Here is an 18,931-nt window from a genome sequence, read left to right on the forward strand (position 1 = left end):
GCTAGGTCTTTACAGAGCTGGAAAATTTTGCAGTCCTGGATTGGACTTTGCATCTCTGTACTACTGGCAAAAAAGAAAAAAAGAAGTTAAGTCAACAGGCAAATCCCAATTACAGTTCCAGAGTAGGCTTGCAGTCATGCCCAAGGCTTCTGTAACATGAATATCACCTAGAGTAATTGTGAGACTTGCCAGTATGACGTGGAGTGCATGTACCTCATAAACTGTCTAGAAAAGGTGTATGGTACAAAATGGTAGTGGCTGAAGGAATTGATTCCAGCTGTGGACTCAGGTCAAGCCTTTGGCTTGGCAAAGTTTGGGCAAAGAACCTGTGTGCTTCCCTAAATATTCACTTTGTGGACTGTATAATGTCAGGCCAGAAAAGGCCCTGAAACATACAGGTAAGTGCCCCATGGAGACAGCTGGGAAAGGATTTTGGAACAGTGTTAACCTTGTCCCCATGCTGTTTCCCTTTCCTGTCCATATTAGTATCCACAGAACAACTCTTTGCTTTTTACTTGCAGGTTTTTATTTACTCTGGATCAAAAACTCTGCAAATATTTATGATGCTATTTCCTTATTTCTTGGGCTTTTGAAAACAGTGTGACTTTCCATGATTTGTGGTAAGTGCAACAACTACTTCTTGTGCTTTTGTCAATGTTAAGTGTATTCTTTTCTCCTCTTTCTGAAACAATGACATCTGGCATCAAGCAACTCTATACATCATTAGCTGAGGAGCTCAGTGTTTAAGAACCTGAAATAAGAGCAAACCTCTGAAGTCAAGATGTGCATTAGCTGTTATCATTTGCTCACTCTTAATTACCTCTTCCCCTTGTCTCTCTTTAATAGCATGCCAGCATCTTCTAACCTCTCACTCAGCAACTGATTTGTCAAGACTATAGGTATCATTTACTCCAGTATTTACATGTTTAGCCATGGGGTGCAAAATGCACTTGTAATTACAAAACTGTGGATCTTGACTAATTCCGTGAAAGGGAATGTCAGGTTTAAATTGACAGATTGTTCTGCTGACTACCATGCATGTACCCTGCCAGGTACTTGTGCCAATCTGTCTAAAGTTAAAGCTTGTGTTCAGGGGTGCTGACTGCCCTTCATGGGGAATCCTGTGCAGAGCTGTGCTGCCTTGGACAGGCTGGAATCTCAGCTGCCCCTCAGGAATGCAGAAGCAGAGGTGCTTCATTGTAAATTGCCAAGAGTGGGAGAGGAGTATCCTTGCTAATTCCTCTGATCACTCAGGCTGTACAGAGGTCATGGACTTTGCTAGGACAGTGTGGACAACTCTCCTGTTCATCAAGGCACTGCATGAAAGCAGAGGATGGGAAAGGCCAAACTTGGTGTACCTGAAGAAGTAAGTTAAGAAACGTGTCCATACAGCAGTTACTGACTGCAAAGGTTTGCATTTTTCCTGAGAAACGATCAGTCAGGGAAGAGTTAAGCTGACACCTTCTCTGGCATCCACCTGCATTTGCAAATAAATCAGCCATAAGAACAATTTAGACAGCCTCCTCCTACATGGCTTCTTGCAGTGGTGCTGCCTGTTTTGCTGCAGCCCTGTCAGTAATTCAGGTATTGTGTGGAATTTCACCAAGTCCTGTGTAGATTATGCTGCTTTCAATGTTAGGCTGATTCTGAGAACCTACACTGACATATCACAAGCTGCTGTGCTATTGATGGCTTGAACTCCATGTTCAATGTTCAAGCCCACATTTGGGGCTTGGTGGTGCTTGGTGCTGCAGGTTAGACAGTGTTTCAAACAGGCCACAGTGTAGCAGCAACTGCTGCAGAAAATATGAAGGATAATGTACCCAGCTAGGCTGTCTTCCCTGTCATTCTCAACAGAATACCAGCTGGAAGATGATTCCACAGATTTGCTTCTCTCCCTTTTGGGACAGCATTGATTTTGAAAATTTTTGCCGTGTAAGGTCTTTATAATACTTTGTTTATATCAGTTCTGGATGTGACTCTTCCTTATGCGGAGCTTGGAAATTAAACTTGCAGCATTTTTAGGCTGAGCAGTAAAAGGAAGCTGCTGATAAATCTGTATACATATGTGCCCCAGGAAAAGGGGTTTGGTTGGGAGATGACAGGGTTAATCTAGCAGCACAAAGGAGTGAATCAACACTTTTTTTGTGCCACATATCTTGACTTAGACCATGATTATGCCCCTTTACACTTAAAACTGCTTCCAACCAACTTGCTACTAGCCAGCCTGTCCATGTATGGACTGCAGACATTGCAGCAATAAATACTACACACTCAAAAACATGTGAAATAGCAAAGCAAAACAACTTCATAGAACAAAACCAAAATGTCCATCTCAGCAGTACAGGACTGCTCTTTGCAAACAAGGACATAGCAGACAAGTCTTTACTGTTAACAAACCCAAACAGCCACATTTGAAAGTAATTGCTTGACATCTAGAGATCTGCTCCTCCTCTAAGACCACAAGATCAAATTCTGCTCTGAAGGTTATTGGTATCAAACAAAACAATTGTAAGGACTGTTATTGGTATCAAACCAAAACAACTGTGAGCATTTGGGAGAGCCACATCTCAAGGATATAAATCACTCCTGCTGCTCCGATTGTTTTGGGTCGCTGTGCCTGCCATGGAGAGTTGCTCTGCTCACACACACAGCTCAAGCACAACAGGCTGGAGCATCCAGCACCGGGGCTGCTGCACACATGCCATGTATTTGCAATTGTAGAGCAGCCAGCTGCTGGATGCCAGGCTTTTGGAAAAGCACTTGATAGCCGTGGCAATACACAGTTGTGTCCCTGAGCTCTTCTTACAGGACAGAGGATCAGATTACATAATGCAGAAAAATCCCATATTATAAAGGATATCTGGCAATGGCAATGTTGCCTCATAGACCCTGGCTGTCCTGTTGGAATGGGAACCAAATATCTGGACCCTGTGGGCTCATATCTTGAGTTAAATTGCGTCTGTTAGACAGATGCTAACCCAGGTCCTCTGGGACAGAAAGTAGGGATGTAACAGAGAACAGAATTTGTCTTTCAAGAGTTTGTAAAGCCAAATTCTACACAATGCAGAGTGTTTACTATCTGCTGCTGACTCTGTCAGCAAAGGACAAGCTGTTTATCCTATTGTCGCTCTGTTTCCCATGTATACACTAGAGATTATCCACTTACCACTGCTGAAACATACTTGGAGGTTGTAAATTGGAAACTTCTGGATGACAGGTCAGTAACTGGAATTTGACAGTAAGAGCCCATGCAGACCTGTATTAAACTGTGTGGCAGGTGCAGCTGAAATACAGGATGCAAAACCAGACCATGTCCTGAAGAGTGTGCAAAGCACAGTTCTAGTCTGCACGTGGCACAGAAGCCAGAGAGGGAATACTGAAGTATTTCTTAATAATTTATTGAAGTATTAAATTACTGCGCATATTAATTTCTATGTTGAACATATCAGGTCAGGGTCTAATGTTTTTGCAAGTCCTATTTTCTGGTTCAGGAGTGGGTTTTACTGCTGAGTTCCTATATGAGTTGGGAAAATGATAGTGTTTTTCTACCTCTTTGAAAAAAGAATTATTTCTGTGAAGCAGCTTGAGCTGGAGTCAGTGCATCAAATCCTGAATGTTCCATCAGTGCTCCTTTCTGAAACTCATGGTGTGCCTGGATGTGACCACATGAGTTCAGATGGCAGTCTCAGTGCCCTGGGGTACCTGGGAGTCTGAGTCTGGATCTGTGTCACTCCAAAATGTTCCCTTTACACAGCAGAAACAAAGGAGGGAGGCAATTCCGTGCATCACCAGAAGAAAACCCCTTCTAAAAAGGAGGGCATAGAGTGTTTCAGAGAAGAAACCTCTTCCTATCAAAACCCTTCCCCCTTCCCAGGCTGGAAGGCTTTTAAACCTCTATGCTGCAACCCAAACTGCCAGGAGCTCCTGTCCAGCCACTGCTGCGCTCTGACTGTGGGCAGGACCGAGAAGCCTTTGCATCTTTAAAGCGCTGATGCCTAATTTGCGGGGCTCTTCCTCAAGAGATCCGGCCAGATCTGGCAACCTGGCCAACATGACACCTTTTTTGGAGTTAAAGAGGACAAGGTGGTGCTACTTACACATTGCCTGGCCCCTGATCGTCCAGATTTAGGCTACCTGGGGAGGAGAGCATGTGAACGATGTTCCTGCCTCTGCCTTTGCCAGCTGTCCCTGCCTTGCCAGTGGTTAGTTCCCGGGAAGCTGAACAGCTTGGGTTTGAGTTTAGGGAAGACGAAATTGTGCTGCAGCTCTCCAGAAGACAGCGTTTCAAAATCCAGGCCTTCAAAAGTCGGGCTCAGAAACACTGCCAATTTGGGGGCTGCCGTTATTAATTTCGTTATTCTGAATTTGTAGTCTGCCCTTCTGTCACGCTCAGGAACGCTCCCCAAAATAGTGCGTTTAAAAAAAAAATCGTAGCTGCTATTATTATTATATTAAACATAACTGGAGATTCCCATACGCTGCCGTGCCGGCGGGAGGTGGCCCCGAAGGGGAGCGCGGTACCCGGGCAGGAATGGCAGTGACAGACGCGCGGAGGATGGGAACGAGCCGCGAGGTCCCCCGTCGCTCGGGGCGGGGGGGACCGGCCGGCGGGGCAGTGCCCGGGGCGGGGGCAAACGGGGCGCGGTGGGTGCGCAGAGCCCGGGCGGGGCGCGGGACGGCGCGGCCGGGGCGCCCCAGCCCGGTGCGGAGCCGGGGGCGGCGGGACCGGCGGGGGGGCGCGGAGCCGGGCGCATGCGCTGCGGCGGCGGGGCGGCGGGGGCCGGGGCGGCGCGGGGGGCCGGAGGGAGGGAGGGAGCGGGCGGGGAGGAGGCTGGGCCGGGCCGGGCCGCCTATTTGAGGGAAAGTAGCGCTCGGCGGGCGCTCAGTGCCGGCCGCCGCGGAGAGGCAGCGGGCGAGCGGCCGCCGGTCGGTGCCCGCAGCCGGCGCGACGCTGCCCCCCTGCCGAGGACTGCCGCGCTCGTCGCACGAGTGGCGGCGGGGGGAGCCGCCCCGCGGGGCCGCCTCTGCCCCTTCCCCGCCGCGCCGTTAATGGAAACATGGCGATGGCGGCTCCGACCGGCAGCGCGGCGCCCGTCGCCCCGGCCCTCTGCGGCCACCTGGCCCTGCTGCTGCTCCTCGCCGCCCCCGCCGCTCACGGCTACAGCTTCCCCCAGCAGCACACGTAAGTGCCGCCGCCCCGGCCGGTCCCCCCCGCCCCGCGGCTCGGCCCGGCGCGGTGGCGCATCGCGGGGCCGCCCCGGGGCCTGCGGGGGAGCGGCGGCGGCGGGGCCGCGGCGGGCGCTGCCGGTGCCGGCAGCCGGCGCCGCGCTGGATGCGGGCGGGCGCGGGGGTCTCCGCCCGCTCCCCGCCGGAGCGGCGGGGCGAGGAACGGACCCAAAGTTGCTGGAAAGCACAAACTTCCCCGGCGGGTGCCGGTCCGCAGGGCGGCTGTCGGAGCCTTAATGTGGCCAGAGGGGGGAAAGACCGTAAAGGACTTATTTTCCAACCTCCCATCCTCGTTTCAAGCACACAATATGGTACCCACAACCGGCCGTGCCCACCGGAGTTTGAGCATAAACTAATAATAGCTGGATAGTTCCACAGGCTATCCGAGCTGGCGGGTCTTCCTCTCCCTCCCTGTTCGGCGACTAAAATTGACTGTAATCTACCGAAAGAGAATCGGAAAGCAGCTCCTTTGGGTGAGGGGGTGGGGGACTGGAGAGTGGTTGCAGGAAGGATATAAATAGATTTTTTGAAGAAGAAGAAATTGCTTTAGAAGTTAATGTTTGGGAATATTTGTTAACAGGGGTGGCTCTCTTGCCTACCGTGGTAACCCTTAAACCTGTCCCTCTCCACACATCCACGGGAAACCTTGCTGAGATGTATTTTAAGAGGCTGTCATCTCCTCTACGAATTGCTGAGATTTGTTGACACAAAACTGAAAAAAATCCAGACGATTCAATGTAAAGGGTGACACCGTGTCCTTACAGTCTGCATTTCTGAAGGTGGGGGAAAGATTTCAATGACATGGAGTTAATAATAGCAGTGTTGCCCTTAACTTCGTGCTGCCCCAGTGGATGTGCACTGCTTTATGTCACAGTTGTCTTGTCATTTGTGATTTGCTTAAGAATAGAAATACATTTCATATATATACATGTCATAGGAAGTATTTCTGAAAGCCTTTTAGATTAGCGTCTTTGATCTCAAAGTACATTTTTGCGAGCATGTAGTCAGGCCTTCTGAAAAGAAGGCTTATCGGCAGAAGAAACAGTGTTGTTTATTTGGGAGAGCTGTAGTACTGTGTTACTGTGTTAATATCTGCCTTCACCAAAGGCATGCTTGTTTATTCCGAAATCCTTCCCATCCATCCAGATTCCTTCTGGATTCTTTTGGGGCACATATTCATGTTAAATATCTTTGACCTCTGGGAGCCGATGGGTTCCCTTTTCTTGCTATCATGTAAATACAGAAATTCCTCAGAATGAGACCTGAGAAATGTCTACCTACAGGGGCAGGAGAGGAAAGGGAACATGCCAGTTCTCGTCCGAGTAGCACAGCCTTACGGCCTGATCCTTGCTCTCTCACGAGCGATCTCTGCTTCCCCGGGAATGCCTAAAGACTCAAAGGGGATTCTGTACGTGATCAAGCACGGCTGAAGTTTGCAGGATGTTTTTGATATTTCAGCAGCTTTTTATGGATTGCAAGTTGTTGCATTCTCTCGTTAAGTTCAGAACACAGTATCAATTTACAGAATAAATTTCTCTTGGGTACCAGTTTGTGAGTCAAAGCTGCGTTTTCTTTCTAGCTGCAGAAAGTTTTATAAGAAGCTTCCTCTACTGAGAGAGACATAAAAAGGCTTATAAGTTGTAAATAACGTGCTTGCATTCCCCCTCACCCTATTAGCTATGTTATTCTAATAAACCATGCCAGTTTTTTTACCAAAGCAGTTTGATTCCAATTAATTTGGAGGGGTTTGCTAGCATAAGCTCTATACTCTCTTATCTGAGGTTTTATCAGAGTGGGCCCGATGCTGCACTGAGTGAGGCAAGATAAGCAAAAAGTGAAGCTACTGGCGAAGATCCATAATTTCCTGCAAATATAGAGGAATGGTCCCGAAAAGGCCACTAATTCTGTGTGTGTGCCTCTGGTGGCAATCGATGCCGTCTGGCTGCATCTGGAGAAGAGACACAGAAGGGACGCAAGACCTCAACCTGACCTTATACCTGCCTTGTTTGGTTCCCCTCATGACGTGTTCTGTGAACCCAGAGAAGAGAGGAGTCACGGCTGGGTATTTGATGATGATGCACAATTGGCGGGCAGTAGGTTAATGCTGTGTGTAACCTGTGGGCTGAAATGCCTGCTGAGCCGTGCCCTAGGGCTGCTGTGATTGTTTGTTTCTTGGGAAGGAAGTACTTACTGGGAGTAAAGAGCGCAGTGGTAACCTGCACCAAGGCTTGAACAATCTCTGTAATTGACTCTTTCCCCCAAGCAGTTACCTGTTTCCTCCCTTCTTGTTTTTAAAAGAGGCTGGATATAACTTAAATTTTTTGGGCAGATTTACCAGGAGCCGAGTTGAGCTGATGAGATGTGCTGCTAAATTCTTCCCATTACCAGCTAATTTTCTCCTACTTTGGACAATGCACCCTTGTGAATGATTCAGAGCATTGATTAGACACATGTTTGGCTTTAGAGGTTTTCTCCGTAAATCACTGAACTCATCTTTTACTACAGGACTCTCAAAAACGAGGCTGCTTTTTTAAGCAGCCCCAGAACTGTTTCATTCTGGCAAGCAGCAGACTGAACGATAAGGATATTTTGCCTAAGGGGGGCAAGGAAGAAAATAAAGAACATTTTTGGGTTTTGTTTTTGTTTACAATTGTATTAATTATTGTCAGTGTGTTGATTCTTGGTTCTGTCCCTGATAAATCGCTGGTGTTCTACATTATCTCTCTCCTCCCGGGTAGCATGGTTTTAATCATCTTATGCTGAGCTAAGGAAAGCTCGGCTCAGCCAGTTGTCCAAAGGGGAATTTCTCATTGAGATTTAAAAAGCAAAATCCCAGATTGGAACAAACCCATTGGGGCGGGCGTGTTAGGTGATGGCCACTGACTGACAAGGCTCCGTTTAGGAATCATCATGTACAAGAATGTGCATCTATGTGGGCAATGGGATTAATGGCTGTGGAAAGGACGGCTGTTGGTTGCAGTTCATTTTTCTTTTAAATAGTACACAGAGGGATTCCTGTGGCAGCATGGTAAAAACCTCTGCTTGAATTTCTGAGCGGTTTGGTATGAGATAATTGAAAGCCTGGTCAGTCGGGGGTGTCCTGTACCTGGATTGCCATTGCCTCACGTTAGTGAGTGCTGGGGAATGTGCCTGCCAGTGCTGCCACTGGGGAGCGGAACAAACCCCCTCCTCACTTTCCAGCAAGGATTTTTGTCACTTGGACTTGAAAGACAATTGCCATCTGCTAGAGGGTGGCGAGCCATTCTCTTCTTGTGAGGAAGCAGGTGTGTGCAGAACTGCTGCGTGTCTCCTTGGCTCCGTCGCTGCTCTGCAGGGCATCTCTGACCAGGCAGCAGAGGGGAAAGGGATGTCTGCAGGGGAAAGTGCCACTGTGGGCTCCAGGCTCCAGTCCTGCTTTTCCAACAGGTTTAGCACTTGTCAGATACAGACCGCTTTGGGCAGCAAGCTGGAGGTGTTACCCTTGTTCCTGTCAGATAGTGAGCAGTAAAGACTCCTGCTCAGAGCAGTAAGGCTTAATATCTTCCCATCACCACTGGAAGGTGGGCCTGAGGCTGCCTCTTCCAAATTAGTTGCTTCTTTGTAGCAGATTTTGGTTTGTACTTGTCATTTCACCCCAAATGAGGTTAATGATGCTGGTAGTGATAGCACATCTGGACTAGCAGGGCTTGAAATAAATAACTCTATTAGGACTGGATGCTTTAGAGTTTGCAGAATGCCATGTAGAAGCAGCTCCTTCCCTTGTTCTTCTGGCCACCTGCTGTGCGGTCAGAAAATCTCTTCCAATTATGGTTTTGATGCTTGGCACTGGAACTCGTCTGGAAGGGGGCAGAGAAGATGGGAGATGGCCCTGCTTGTCTTCTGCTGTGCTCTGCTAAGCAGAGACAGCTCCCTGGGAGGGCAATCTACCACCATGAGAGACTGACAGGTAATGGCCCTCCGTACCTGTGGGGGCTGAGCAGCCTCTGTGACAATTTGTACTCAGTGGAGGCACAAGTACCCAGTGTCCCTGTAACAGCCCTGTGCAGGCTGTGCTTGGTGGCAGAAAGCACTTGGAGGTGTGCAGAGGCATCCTGAACTTTCCAGAGGTAAAAGAAGAGCCTCACAAAGAGGAACAAATGTTTTTTAAAGGCCATTTGCAATATTTCTTGCTATTTAAAAACAAGTTTCTCCATTCCTGTTGCCATTCCTGAGTGCTTTCTGCTCAGATCTCGCAGAGGGAAAGAGCAGAGCATTGCTGCTTTCTTGCCTGTGACACCTCAACACTGTAAACTGCCTGCAATCATCTTCAAGATTGTGGTTTCAGGAGTTTGAGTTTTTCAGCTGTATACACTGAGAAATTGTTAATTGAAATGCTCTTGAGAAAGCGTGTGGGTTCCCACTGAAATCGATAAGGCTCCTGCACATGGACCTGAGGCTAGAAAAGGGCTCCTGCTTGGTGTTTGACAGGAGTTCAGCAGCTTTGTTGTAAAGAAGCTTTGTGTGTGTTGTGTGCGTGTGCAACAGCCCCTGGAAAGCTGAAGGTGGCTCCGGAGGGTCTGAATGGAAACCTGAACGTTTTCCCTTGAACGAGCTCGCTGGTGTTGGGCTCCAAAGCCGTCAGAACAGCTCTGGAGACTCGTGTGCTGGGGCGTCTGCAACATGGAACACGTGAACTCTCTGTACGAGGCACACAATGCTTCTGTCAGCCAATGACATGCTCAAATGAGGTGAAATAAAAGCACAAGTCATTACCAAGCAACATACTTGAGTGAAATATTCAGTAAGAAAGGATGGGATCTGAACACTTCAATATTTAGTTTTCTAGGAGCCTCTTGAAAGCAAAATGTGTTTTGTTAGCAAAGTTGTTTTTCCTCTCTGGCATGTTGGTAGTAGTTTGTTGTTTTAGAGCAGTTCCTGTAATCTAGCCTTCATCCTCGAGTTTATTATTGCTGGGTTGCATGGGGAATGGGGTTGTACAAAATTGTTACTGGAGAGACAGTTTCTGTCAACAAGCTATTGACATGGTTTTCTTTAGGTTGAATTATTTGATCTTTTGCAGAATGCATGTAGATTTTCCTCATTACCTTGACAGTTTTCCTACAACCTTCCCATTCTGTCTCAGTCATTACCTTTTGGTCATAAATACAATGAGAAATTAAAGGTGTTTATGCAGACCAAAGGATTAATCCTTCCTCTGCAAAGCAAATTGTTTCTCGCATTGACTGATGCGTGAGTGATGGGGATATTTATCCAGATGAGCTTGTGACGGGTGAAAGGGCTGCAGGGTGAGAGACACAAGGATCTGAACGCAGTCAGGCCAGAAGAAGGGTGCACGGTCTGTGGTTTCTGTATCTGTTCATTAACCATCGTAAGGTCGTTATCCTTGCTTGTGATCAGGCTTCCCTCCTCGGAAGCTGCTGCTCCGTCTGGTGTGGGGCGGGGGTTGCTGCAGGAGCTGTTGTACAGCACAGCTTCTCCCAAGGCTGTGTGAGACTCCCTTTCAGGAGAACCGGGATCAATTCTCCCGCACGTCTAGTTGGGACTGAGAAGTCCAGAGGAGATAATCGCTGACAGCAATCAGATTGGGTGCTAAATGCCATATAAACCATCTCGGTCAATAATGATGGTTAAAGCCTTGGGCACAGTTGTCAAAGGAGCAGCTGAGTTTGCCTATCTCTGTGCAGCGACACCACCGATTGTGCGTAGAGTTAAACGCAAGAAATACAGGATGCAACATGATTTTTAGCTCTGGTGTATGTCAAATTCCCTGAAGTTCTTGCAATGAAAAGGAGTTCTATAATAAGAACGTCTCTTGCCTCCCTCGACCTTGTTCCTTCTTTCATTGTCCTTGAAGAATGGGGATGGGGCTGTGCTTTCCATGGATTAGGCTGGAGCTATGTCAGCACCAGTGGGTTTCTGTTATGAGTCCCCTGAAGCCCTGGGTAGAATTTGGGTATCCTTGGCTTCTGCTGGTGTGAAAACTGTTCTACCCTTTCCCACAGTGACACTCGGGGAATTCCCGAATCAATATGGGCTGTGCCTACAGTGAGTATCACTGCGATGGAAAACCCGGAGTGATGCATTACAAAAGGCACGTTCGTTTACCTGACAAAGGTTGTCTATCTTGAATTATTTATGAGGTTTCACAGCACACTAGTAAATTTTGTAAAAGCAATGGAGTCCTGGTAATGTGAGCCTCTTCACTGCAGCCTCCATGGTGGAGTTGTTCTGAGGAGGTACAGGACGTGGGGGATGGAGGAGGAGGAAGAAATAGGCAGCAAGTGGAGGGATAAAGAGAGACTGCTGTTTTCATGTGCAAATGATGAGGTGTGCAGAGCAATGAAGTGCGAATTAGTTAGATCATGCTGTGCATTGGAGCAAAAATCCGTGTAGTGTTAGAAAGCAGCCTATGCTTCAGGGAAGGATGGGGGGTGGAAAGGATGGGGAGTGCAGACACAAGGACAGAGCAGTGAAAATCTCATGACCAAAATACTGGCTGCTTCCCATCTGTGGAAATGCTGTTTGCAGCAGTAGTTTGGTTAAAGTACATACTCATTTTGGTGAGGTTTTCTTATCTGAGTTGCAGTAAAAGAAGGCTGAAGCTAGAGCTGGCCAGGCTTTTCTGCGTGGCATCCAGCGGCTGAGAGGCTTGGAGTGTGCAGAGCACGTGGCTGTTGAGCAGAGAGGTTTGCTCGGGATAACCCGGGACATTTGTGTCCACAGGAGCATTAAGTCAGTGTTGTCTAACACGGAGAGCAGGGCAGGAGGAGTCCTGGCAGCAGTGTGTGGGCTCGCTTCAAGCCCTGCTGCAACACCAGTGCTAAAAGTTAGTGCTGCAGAGGCGCAGCTCAGGTTCACGGTGTGGCTGCCACTGTGCACCTGATCCTGGTAAACAGAGCCTGCCCCGTACCTTTGGGCTTGCGAGCCTCTCGGCTTTGCAAGCACAAAGTTAACCCTTAAACATCGAATTGGGGAAAAGAATTGAGAAAGTATTGTATTAATCTCCACTGAAGTGAAAAATGAGGGATATGGCTGTCCCTACAAATACCAATGCCTCTCAACTCAGAACAGAGCTGGGTCCTGAAACTTTTGTCACAAGCTGCCAGTTTGCTGTCGGGCCCTTAATATTCTGCAGTCCAGAAGAATCCCATATCTAAAGTCTGAGTTCACATTCATTCACCAAACAGGAAAGCAAAACAAGGGGCATATATCTAAATAATTTTCAGAGCTAACCTTGTATAAGCTACTTACCCTTCAGAAGTATATAAAGCTCTCAGTGATGTAATTTGTTGAACCAGAGATATTCTTGCATTTGAATTCTCACATCTATTAATTTTCATGTAATATCTCTCTGTTGTGGTTAATAAACACTTTCTGTACAGTATGAAACAGGGAGGGTCATGAATGCAGTGCTTTGTTTGCATTTCTAATGTATAGTGGGTTTTACAGGCAGACCTTTTGGCAGCAGCAACATGAACATCAAAATAGAGACAGACTTAAGCCAAGCAAAGCACCTAATGTTCAGCTTTATCAGGTGTTGCATATTGAGTCAGATTCTGGGCTGTGAGTGGTTGAACATCTTTTTATTGCTTCATAACGAACTCAGCAGACCAGAAGGAGCCCAAGTGCCATTTCCTCATGTCTGAGGTAGTCTTGTAAATTAGAGGTCTCTGCTAAGTGTTCCCTGTAGTGTCACATTCTTGGGATCAGTGTGTGTGGAAAGTGTTGTGTGGGCTCATGTGCTTCCAGTACCTCTGCAAGGAGAGGGATGCCCCCTGCCCAGGTAAAAGTTAACTTCCTGCAGCAATGTGTCATGCACACCAGGGGACGAAAAGGGTGGAAGAAAAAGCATTTAATTATTCAAGGCCTGCAAGCTGAAAAGGGTTTCAGGACAGTGAGCTAGGCATGCGTCAAAGCTTCGTGGGCACTCCTCTGCTCTCCCCTCCTCCCCTGCCTGCTCTGGGAAGGAGGGTAAATTACATGAGTATGAAAAAGAAATCAGTATTTTTCTCTTCATGCAGCTCTTATTTTTTATTTATTCTGTTTTTGTTGGCTGGAAAGTCTTAATGATTGTTGATCAGTGACCAAACTGATGACATTATTTTGCCTCCTACAGAATAACAGCACTTCCAAGAGCATAGACCAAAAGAGACCTTCTCTGTGCATAGGGATGCTCTCATGCCCCCCTTGGCTGCATGCTGTGGGATTTCTGATGGAGCCATTCCTGATGTTAGGCTTGTTACAATGCAGAAAAAATTGCTGTTGTCAAGTCTTGTGTGCTGTACTCTGCTAGGCAGGTTTAAAAGCTAAATTGTCAAGAAAATTTTCAAGATGCTGGGACAAATTCATCCCTGATGTAATGATGCTTGTGGGATTATGCCCGGGATAACTTTCAGGCCTTTGTCGTTTAACTTTTAAATATGGTGGTGCTTGTGGTCGCTTCTGATGGGGTTTTTAGGGTCAGGTGCAGAAAAGAAATGCAGCTAACACATCTACTGTCTGCTGATGCTTTAGTCTCAGTTTCTAAGTAACCCCATTTAGCACCTGCCCACCCTTTGACCCAGCAGCAAAAATGTTGTGTGTGCATTCCTGACATCAATAGTGCCTTTTCAGCCATCATCTTAAGACTAAACTGAATCCTTCTGTGTCACTTACTCCTATGTTTATTTGTTTTGATCTAGTCTTTACAGTAGAGAAAAATCCAATCAGCTCTGTCTCACCTCAGCTCTCTGCTAGCTGCTTGGGGCTCTTTTTTTTATGCGAAGTGGCTCCTTCCACAGGTGAATTCACACCCTCACTTTCCCCTGCTTCCCTGTGCTCCCTGCCCAGACATGGGGACAGAGCAGCTGGGGATGAAAGGGCTCTGACAGCCACATTTTGGCAGGAGGTGTCACTTCAGCACTGTCACTGCTGAGCTGGCTCTTACCTTTTCCCCTTGCAGCCTGGTCCTGCCAGCCTCACTGGGGCCGTGTTTCCTTGTGCAGGCTGAGGACACATCCCAAGGCTGGTGCTCTGCATGAAGCACTGCCTGTGGCAACACTGCTGTGGGGGAATCTTCTTCTGCTCTCTCCTCTTGATGCCACTCCAAGTGAATCCTTGTGCTGAAAGCACTGCTGGTTTGTGCAGTTTATGAATGTGATTATGTGTGCTGAAAGCAGCCCTGCCTTTTTTATTTCGTAAGGGCCTCTTAATAAATGTCACTTATTTGGGGACTCAGGCAGCTGAGTGCATGGCCAGTTACCTTTCCATTTGGGAGTGGCTGCCAGACCCCAATCCTGTTCTCTGCAGTCACACCTGCCTGGTGGAAGAGCAGGTTAGCAGGAAAAAAAATACAGTGTTTTTATGGTAGCTAGCATAATACTCGACGTTCATTCTTAGTTAAATCTACTTATTGCTGTGTTTGTTCCATTCCTGTTGTTCTCAAATCTCACTGGATAACATGAGGGCTCTTGTACGTGAAGCTGTTTTCAGAGAACACCAAACAGCTGCAGAAAGGAAAAGTGTAGTAAATGTACCTGTCCCTCTCACTGAGGAACACCCACAATGATTGCAGTGTGGTGAAATGGGACCTGCTTGGGCTGCAGGGGAGATGCTCCAGCTGCACTACCTGAGGCCTGTGCTGGGGCCACAGTAATGTGTGGAGCTGCAGTTTCTCTGTGGAACAATCTGTGTTACATGAAGGATTCACGTGCAAGGCCTGGTGCTTCAGGGTGGAATTGGTGGCCAGAGCCCTGTTTCATCCTGCAAGTGCCAATCTGCAGTACTGAACTGGGGTTTGTTGAACTGCTCTGAAGTTTGTGAGGTTCACTGCACAAAAGTCCAGATCCCATGACCAAAGCGAGGACTATTCCAAGTATATTGTATTTTTTGTGTCTAATTTTCCACATGAAACTAACCTTGATTCCTCATTTGGCTTGGTTACAGTATTTATTACAATGACATTCCTCTTTCTCATTTTTTTTTCTACTGCTCTGATATTGAGGTTTAATATTTATCTTCTAATAGTTTCTGGGTAGCAGGGTGCTTGCATTACTGGCAGTGATGTATAGTTAATCCTGAGCACAGATAGCTGTGAGAGGTCCAGACGGACTTCAGCCCTCAGTGGCATGCTTGTGAGTGAGGAAATTAGCTTGGAAATTGCTGTTTGTTAAAATTGCTTCTGTGTTAATCTTGCTGTGATACCACAGCTTCTGGCAGTATGTGGGTTAGCATGATGGTTGTGGCTGAGAATGAGGGCAGGTTCTCACTTTAAAAGAGTCTCAGCAAAGACCTTGTCTTACACCTTTGCTCTGAGGAGGTTTACACTGAGGAATGTGGCCCATTTTTCAATTGCCAGGCCTATCTTCCAGGTGTTTTCTTATCCCCAGTTGACCTTCTGGCCTATTTTCTAACACTGTGTGCTAAAAGGTGATCAACCTGTCATTCTTGGCGAGCATCAGGAGCAGAGCTGTGTGTGCCTCAGGCTTGTTCCCTGGGGAGACAGGTAATTCTTTCATGATGCCCTTGGGACTGTCCCCTCTGCCACCCCCTCCCCACTGCACTGTGAGCATCTTGTCCTGCTCTCCATCTTCCACTCCTTGTTGTGAATTTGTACATGGGCTTCGTAAAAGCACCTGCATTTCCCTATTGCTCCTTTTGCTGCTGAAACTAAGGCTTTAGAGACTCCAGTAAGTCAGTGGTGGAGCAGGAAATGCAACCAGATCAGAGAATTCCTCCTCCTCTGTTCCTTTAAATGCTCTTAGTTGTGGGATAAATGTGATAAATGTTTGTTCTACTTTGTACTAACAAGACATCAGATTCAGATGCAAGAACAGAAAACAGGGGCAGGAAGATTTGGACTCCAGGGAGTGTCTGTCCCTTTCTTTGGTGTTGGGAGGATGGGAACTGTCCTTGTGGATGAAAAGCTTCTCTGAAGGACACTGATCTCTGGCAAATGCCTGAACATCAAAGCTTGGGCAGTGCTGATCTCTATGCAGGCAGAGGGCAAGAGGCCTTGCTGCTGAGTGCTCAGCACTGGACTTCTCCAAATTAAATGGGTGCCTTCTGCTGCATAAGCCCTATGTTGGCTCTTTGTGCCATGTAATTTACGGTTAGGCACCTTTCCCAAGAAATGCTCTCTTTAAAATTGTATTTTTGTGCTGATGAGGCACTCATTTAGAATTGGATCTTGTGCTTATTGCCTCCTTGTGGCAAGTGCTCACCAGTGGGACCAGTTACTGGGCAAGCTGTAGGGCAGTAGCTCATCCCTTGGACATTTAACCCCTTGACAGTACCTGAGACATCATCTGAATATTTCCTGCTCTCTATGTGTGTCTTGGAGAGAAATTCTGGAGGCCATTAAGCTGGGTAATTTACATGCTTCTTGAGCCTGTGCCTAGGGAAATATATTTCACAGGTAATTTCAAATCTCTTGGCGTGTGGAAGAAGTCATTATTCTGAACAGAAAGGGGCTGGTGATGTCACGGGCCCCATTGAGAAGACCACATTAGAGACTGGGAGTTTTCTCTCTTACAGGAAGGCGTCCAACGCATTCTATTCAGGGGTGTTGGGATGTCAGGAGTTTCTGAGTTTAACGTGCATGCTCACGTAGAAAAGCAGAAAAGAGAATTATCACGTAATCCTCAATTCCAGTTACATGTGAGCATATTGTGTGTGAGGGCTGGAAGCAAACCTGCTCTGGGGTACCCTTAGGTGTGTGAGTTTCCTGCTTTGGTGTTCCAGTGCTATATTCCAAGACATCAAAGTTAGCATCAGGAGACTGAGGTGCAGTTTTGACTCTGCTCCCAAAAGTCTGTCTGGGTTTGAGACTACTGCTTCACCTTTGTAGCCCCACCCTCCCCTCCTGAAAAAGATGGATAATACTATTGTTGGACATACTAGGAGGAGTTGACAGTTTACTGTTGATCTTCCTTTCATGGGGTCCTCCAAGACAGGAGGTGAATTCTTTTCAGTAAAAAGCTGGCTGTGGCTGAAGACGGGGAAACTGAGCTGGACAGATCAGCATTCTTCCATATATATATTCCATGTATATATTCCATGTATAGCACCTTCTGAGTATTCCCAGTGTGGTTCAGGCACCTCCATTTGTACAGATTTGTATCCTTTTCAGAGGAATGGACTTGTATCACTTTTCAGAGTGATATGTAGATGATTTTTCCCTGTGGAGGGAGCAGTCTTTGTCCCAGTTGGACAGGGAGAAGGAGAGAGGGGGTGACCTGTGAAAGCTGGCTGCTCCATCCCTGTTGCTGTTATGCTCTGGGTGATGCAGCAGTACTGGGACAAAACTGAACTGGGCTTCATTCTTCCATTCTGTCTGCTTCAGAGCTTGTCTGGATGCCACTTTACAGCAGGAAAGGTCTTACAAACAGCTTTTAGATGTGTATCACAAAGTAGTGAGGTAATGGCATAAAATGCAGTAAACTGCTATTTATTTTTTTTAATGCTCTCCACCCCCACCCCTTTTTTCTTTTATTGCTGAAAGGGACCAATACAATGAAGAGCTTCTGCAAATGAAGGCAACTGCACTTGAAATAACAGGGTTCTGGGTGTTTGGCTGGTGAGAGATGCAATAAATGAGCATCGCTAAGTGCTTTATAATAACAATGATTACAATGCTCTCTTAGGAGCCAGGAACTCTCAGGTAGGGGGATGGTGTGGAGAGGGCTTGTTTAAGGTGAGGGGTTTAACTGGATAGACACAGAGTGACAGTGATGCCCAGAAACCCCTGCAGAACGTTACATATGGTGCTGTGAGAAGCTGCTCCAGAAACCCCAGGAGACTTGGACTGGCTTGGTTTGAGGCTGAAGCAATGACAATGGATGCCCCTAAATAGCTTCTTGTAGCAGGAGGTCTTTGTGGCAGAGTTTAATGACATCTTTCCTTGGTAAGGAGGGAGGCTGTTGACACAAATTCAGCAGAGTTCTGAGTAGTCAGTAGTCTCCACCAAACTCCTGGCTTGTCTTAAGTGATCCGATTGATCATTTGTGCTGAGTTTGTCTCTGAACAGCTGAAACCTGCCCTGGCCAGGGGCGATGCTGAAGGCAGTCCCCTGGTGTCAGGTGGCTGGTGAGAGTTTACATTGTGCTGTTTTGGCCACCTTTGTTTTGCTGCAACTCTCCACAGTCAAGTGGCTCTTCCTGGCACTAGGAGCATTGCAGGATGGAGAGTCTTGAGTGAACAAGAGCACATTGGGAAGGTCTTTCCATGCGAGGGGCTCCAGACAATCCTTCATTTCCTGTTTTCCTGCTGCAGCATCACATCCCCCTCACCCTTTGAGCAGCATGCTTAGGAAATGAGAGATGCCTACAATGTATGTATTCAAAACTCAGTTCCAGCCATCCAGATGTGGCACTTCTTTATCATGCTTTGCCCCATATCTTGACCAAACTCTACAAAAATGACCCAAACAAGGGGAACTATTTGTCCATTATCACACTATTTGAGTAGCCAGGAGGTCGTGGTGGTGAACTATCCTGAAGTCTTATGAAAGCCTGCATCAGCTTGCGTGGTCCTACTCTGGCTCAGCAGTGACAGAGGAGCACAGGGCAACTCATAGCATGTAATGATAAAGTTGTTTGCATATGCTTTAGTGGATAGTGTTCTGGTGGCATGGTACAGAAGCACTGCCTGGACTGTCATCCTTCAGCTGATGACAGCTTCACTGTTCCTCCAGGCTGTGTAAAAAGCTCTCCCATCTCCAGCC

At 47.3% G+C, this 18,931-nt stretch overlaps 1 protein-coding gene across 1 annotated transcript in view; it reads left to right on the top strand.

Moving 5' to 3' along the window:
* The first annotated feature begins 4,826 nt into the window (after nucleotides 1–4,826).
* The window catches only part of CACNA2D2 (calcium voltage-gated channel auxiliary subunit alpha2delta 2), a 211,145-nt gene continuing 197,040 nt past the window's right edge, over nucleotides 4,827–18,931 (top strand). Inside the window, exon 1 of the mRNA XM_063411373.1 lies at nucleotides 4,827–5,185. Within this exon, the coding sequence (XP_063267443.1) occupies nucleotides 5,061–5,185 (125 nt within the window). The 5' untranslated portion in view covers nucleotides 4,827–5,060. The remainder of the gene's footprint in view (nucleotides 5,186–18,931) is intronic.

The sequence above is a fragment of the Prinia subflava genome, chromosome 14 (genome assembly GCF_021018805.1).
Source record: "Prinia subflava isolate CZ2003 ecotype Zambia chromosome 14, Cam_Psub_1.2, whole genome shotgun sequence".
Taxonomy (NCBI): Eukaryota; Metazoa; Chordata; class Aves; order Passeriformes; family Cisticolidae; genus Prinia; species Prinia subflava.